We start from the raw sequence: 5724 nt of genomic DNA, 5'->3' as shown, positions 1-5724 counted from the left end.
CCTGGCCACACTGAGCCAGCAACCGATTCCAGGTGTGGTGACACACACTATAATCCCAGTGCTGTGGAGGCTAAAACAGGAGGAACACTACGAGTCCGAGCTGTGTAGTAAGACCCTGCACCAAACACATTAAAAAAAAGAAAAACGACACACACCAGCCCACACAGGAGTGTGTGCAGGGTTGTACACAGAATCACTTCGACACCACAAACAGGCGCTGAACGTATCGCTCGGTGGCAGAGGACCTGCCCCGTGTGCCAAGGGCCTAGGTTCAATCCCCAGCATCAAAAAAGCAAACTAAAACAGAAACAGATACACCCATGAAAGAAAAACATAAAATCAAAAATTAGAAACAATCAAGAAAATTATATCATTATGTAGAGAGCTCTTCCTGGTCCTTGTCTCGGTCCAGAAAGTTTGCATTTGTGATCCCATGGATAAATTATTGGAATCTCGTCAAGCTCATTCCAATCTACCACTTGCAGGGCAACACATGGTGAGAATAAAGACACTGAGGCATATTTATAGTTACGGGGAGCCAAGGGGTCCTGAGGCCAGCCATGGCGCTGGCTATCTGGAGCAAAGGCCTTGGCCCAGGGCCGGACCCAGGTTTTATTCAGTCGTGATGGAGGAGCAGCTTGAGGATGAGTGACTGAGAATGGCAGGAGGCAGGTGAGCACTGAGAGTTGGGCTGGGCAGGAGGCCTGCATTCACCTCTGCAAAATGCAGTGAGAAGGATAAGCAGAGAGTAGCCTGCCTTACACAACCATAGTATCCAATGTTTGGGGTCCAGGGCTTCAGCTCTGATGTGTAATCTTTCAAGCCCCAGGAAGTCACAGCTTCTATCTTGACGCTGGATCCCAGCTGACAGTGTGGAGCACCGGCTCTTCATCCTGTCTCAACCCGGCTCATATTAAACAGCAGCAGGTGTAGGTTATCAGGGAAAACACGCGTGCCATCTTCAAAGACTACCGCCAGCACCTCAGCTAGACCAACACGCACTGCTTAAAGCCATGAAGGGACAAGGAAAAGCCCTCGCCAGCTCTGTACGTATCAACACGTGGAAACAGGGTCAAGCTCAGCCAAAACGGAGACCATCGCTCTTCTCTCAAGGAGAGTCACCACATCATTATTGTATATATTTTCTCCAATATAAGATAGTAAGTGACTTTCAAAAGGAAAGATGGCATTCCAATACTGAAGCTCTCTGAGGTCTAAGTTATTGATGCAAGTTGCAGAATTCTATGTCCACAACTGAATCCTACAGCGATGAGCCAAAGCTGCAGATCTGTATGTGCGCCCACAAATACAGAAGAAGTCTGAGAGGCTTTCTAACTGTTCATAGCAAATATATGGAACATAATGTAAAAAAATTCATCTTTATTATTTTAGTATGTTGGATAGAACACAGATTTATTTTCTGGTAATCATTTCTCTTTAAGCAGAGTTACACATGTAGTTCAAACTGACAACCCTGATTCAGCCTCCTAAGTGGGATTACAGGCCTGCCCAGCACAACATAGTTTTTAATAAACAATTTAAAGGGAATAAATAAATTTTGCAGCCCAGCTAAATAGCTGAGTGGATTGAAGCGCAAATCATTCTTTCACTATGCAGTTAAGTAATGCAACGAGGAGCGGGGGCGATGCTCAGCGGGCAGGTACCCGCTGGCAGGCGCGAAGCTGCAGAGGTGCAGAAAGGGCCTGAGCGTGGGCCCTAGCAGCAAAAAAAAAAAAAAAAAGACAAATGCTTTTCCCTTTCCTACTGTATTACCTGCACATAATAAACAGTGTGTACTCAAAAGCTGACTAAAGAAGGAAAAGAGAAGAAAAAAGGGTAACCCGGTGTCTCCGTACTAAGTGAGCACACAACTGAAAGCCTGACTCCCGCTTGCCTGAAGAGAAATTCAAATGCGAAGCCTGGCAAATTCCGGGGGGTGAGAAAGCCCTGTTTGTCACCATCGCCACCCTTTTCTTAAAAGGCTACACCAAGGCCATGTGTGCACAGAACGGGGCGAACATGCCACCTGTCATGTGTCACACTGACTGACAAATGGCAACTCTGAAAAGTGAAGGAGTCTTCAGCGCACGGTCATCTCATATATCTGATGTAGTTGTAAACATGTTGCCTTGTAATCAAAGAGCTATGGACCCTCTGAACTTCAAAAATAAGTGGTTCTTCCTGGGGAAACACTCACACTTTCTCTGAGGAATAAAAGCATTAATTCAACCACAAAGAAACAAACACGCTCAAAGAAATTTAGAAAATATTAACCATTCATTCTTTGGCATTTCTTCCATTAAGATTACAAAATGTGGTAGTTAGACCCTGAAAATATTTTAAGAATATATCTCCTTCTACGTAGGGCCCCACACAAGGCCGTAGGTGAGGTGCAACAGTTCACTGTGTTTGTATGTGCAGAACAGGCAGCTGCAAAGCACTCGTGCAGTACCAAGGTGCTGGTCTACAACAATGCCACCTAAGGTCATTTTTAAAAAGGAATATAACCCCCTTCATCATTTTAGAGACGATGAAAATCAAGTAAAGAGTATGTAATTCATTTGTACTAAATTCTGAATTTAATAAATGACAAAACTAGAACTAAGTTATAAACATCTGCAGACTATCCTTTACTATTTAGTGCTTCTCAGCAAAGACGAGGAAGTTTTATTTTCTTCACTGATGAGCAGCATATCAAAACAAACAGTTATACCTCTGTTTTAGTTCATCTAGTTTCAGTACATTTAATAATTTGAAATAGCATGATACTTAGTAATTTTCAAAGTGTACATTGTTTTATTTGATCTTCATGTAAATTAATGAAAAGAACTACAGGGCAGAATTGTCACTGCCATTTTCCTACTGGAGAAACTGAAGCTGAGAGGTCCCAGCGCTGGTGCGCTGTGCTGACGGAATTCATGTGCAGATGGCCCTTGATGTCCTGGGGGATTATGCATTGAGAAGCCCCGCAGTTGAAACTATCCTACACAGGGCCGGGGAGATGGCTCAGTGGAATAAGTGTTTCCCTGGCAAGTGCAAGGGCCTGAGTTCAATCCCCAGTTCCACCAAAAAAAAACAAAAAAAAAGAAAGAAAAGAAAAGAAAAGAAACTATCCTACACCAAAAATACAGGTAGTGCCCTAACCCAAGACCAGAGCCCGCCAGCGCAGTGTGCTAGAGTGCTGACTGTGTACCCCGATGGCTTTAAGGCTGTCGGGGTGCTATGGCTTGTGTCACTGTCCAGCACCCCAATAGTATCTGAAAGCATATTCAATATCGCTGGCCCATAAGAGATCAAAATTCAAAGTAGCAGGGCCAGCCAGATAGCTCAGCAAATTAAAGCACCTGCTTAGGCGGAGTGCAGCAGCCCCTGTAATCTGTGTGCTAAATACATTTTTTTAAAAAATTCAAAGTAGCTTTCACTGAGTACTATTTTTGCAACATCAAGCCAACAAATTATAGGTTGAACCCCTGTGAGCTGGGCATCGTCTGTATACCCAATCTTTCAGCTCAGTGTTGTTTCCTCTGCGTACAGTTGCCCTTCAATTCCCATTAGTTCTACATCTGCAGATTCCACACCTGTGGATTCAACCAACTATGAAACGTTGAAGCACAAATGGAAAAGAAACCTAAAGTTGTTGCTGCCATGTTCTACAAAACTAGACTTATGTCAGTAGCATCTGTAAAAATTACATTCAGACCTTTTCTTGTCATCATTTTTTTTTCTTTTTTTAATCTTTTATGCATTTATGTATTTGGTACAGGGTCTGACTATGCAGCTCAGACTTGTAGTGATCCTCCTGTGTGAGCCTCCCCAGCGCTGGGATTACACGCATGCACCACCATGCCCAGTCTCAGCTGGCTCCATGTGGGGACAGCAAGGCATGGTATCGGGAATCGAGCCCAGGTCCTTGTGCTTGCCAGGCAGGCACTTAGACTGCAGAGCTATCTCCCCAGCCCTTGTCATTATTTTCTAAGTGAACACTTTCTAACATAGCATTTACATTGAACTAGGCTTTATAGCTAATCCGGATATGATTTAAAGCATGGAATAAAGTTCGTACAAGAGTTACATGTATTTTGTCATTTTACACAAGGATCTTGAATATCTGTGGGTTTGGTATCCACAAGGCTCCCTGGAATCAATCTCTCTACAGATATCCAGGGAGGACAACACTTTGCCACTCAAATGTCCACAAGATAATTGATGTAAATTTTTTTACAAAGAAGTTATATGGTTGAGCTGTGGATAAGGTTGATATCCTAAATAGGACAATATCCCAGCAAGTGGAGTGTGCTTGCGGAGCTGGCTATGCAACACCAGAAGCACACACAACATCACCTGGACCAAAAATTTAAAAAAAAAAAAATACAGAAAATAGACGAGCAGGTGGGTAGAAATGCTTTGCCAGCAGGATTGAAGTCTTTTTTACCCAAAAATATTTGCTGATGGCCTACAGAACTATCTAAAAAAACTGTCACTGTTTATTATGACTAAAAACCAGGATGACATAAAACTTGTTTTCCATTATCTCCTTTTAATCCTAATCCAACTGTCCTACGTCAATCGTGCCTTTCCATTTCATCACGACCAGGCTACAACTGAGGCATACGGTCATTTTACCAAGCTCAGAAGACGAGAACAGAGGCCAGCCTGCCTCCCAAGCCTGCCCTGTTCTGGCATGATCACACTATCCCTGGTCGTTTGTTTCACCGTTTCTGGAATAAGAATGTCTCGTGATAACCTCTGTTTTGGAACACCTTTCAGATCAACAGGACTGTTTGCAAAGCGTTACACTCAGACTCCAAAGAGCAGGTGGTACCTCTGAATTAATCTCTGGAGATAAGAAGTATAACTGAACTGGCTTCATACTTTTTAATCTATTTCAGTCATACTTTCTTGAAAATAATGACCACAGCAAATGGAACAAACGGTTCCATTTAACTGACATATAACCTAACCATCCAAACATTTAACTGTACTCCTCTCTTAAAACTGCCTTCGTTGTTTTTACATGTTTCTTTCAATGCAAGGATCCATCTTGCTTTTTTTTTAAATATACTTTTGATTGTTTAAAAAGAAACTATGGGGGCCGGGGAGATGGCTCAGTGGAATAAGTGCTTCCTTGGCAAGCACAAGGGCTTGAGTTCAATCCCCGGTTCTGCCAAAAATAAATAAATAAATAAATAAATAAGTTTCTTAGCTCTGCCTTCTCCCTCTTTTGTCCCCACGGAGTTTCTATTTGGCATTGAAAGAATGAGAAATTGCCCCGAAAGAATGTGCCTGAGAGCGACTCTCGGGGCGGCAGCGCACGGGACGGGAAACGGCTTTCGCTGTGCAAACGGAGCAGCACGCAGCCTCCGCGGGGTACTTCCAACTTCTTAAATGGCATGCTTCCCTTAGACAAATGCTAGGAACCATAAATTCCATCAGTACAGACAAATGTTTCGGGGGCCGGTGGGACGGCTCAGGCAGTGACCCGCGCCCTCGGCCACCCGCCCGCCCGCCCACCGGGGCGGCTGAGCCAGCTACGCAGCCGGGAGGCGCACAGAGCCGGGAGGCTGAAAGCGGGAGGGGCGCTATGAGTGCAGCTGCTTGTGAGACGCTGCATCGGATACATAAAATGAAATCAAAGAAGTTAAAATTCTCAGCTAGTCTGCTGTCAGACCACCCTGAAAAGGCCCGACATCATCTACAACCAGAAGCTGAACAGCGTCGGGCCTG

General features: G+C 44.1%; 1 protein-coding gene across 1 annotated transcript in view; it reads right to left on the bottom strand.

Moving 5' to 3' along the window:
• Pros1 (protein S) overlaps window positions 1-5392 on the bottom strand; it is a 60141-nt gene extending 54749 nt beyond the window's left edge. The window contains exon 1 of the mRNA XM_004634830.2: window positions 5284-5392. Within this exon, the coding sequence (XP_004634887.1) occupies window positions 5284-5392 (109 nt within the window). The remainder of the gene's footprint in view (window positions 1-5283) is intronic.
• Window positions 5393-5724: the final 332 nt, after the last annotated feature.

Source organism: Octodon degus, unplaced genomic scaffold (assembly GCF_000260255.1).
Source record: "Octodon degus isolate 3935 unplaced genomic scaffold, OctDeg1.0 scaffold00066, whole genome shotgun sequence".
Classification (NCBI taxonomy): Eukaryota; Metazoa; Chordata; class Mammalia; order Rodentia; family Octodontidae; genus Octodon; species Octodon degus.
This window is presented reverse-complemented; position numbering and strand designations above follow the sequence as displayed.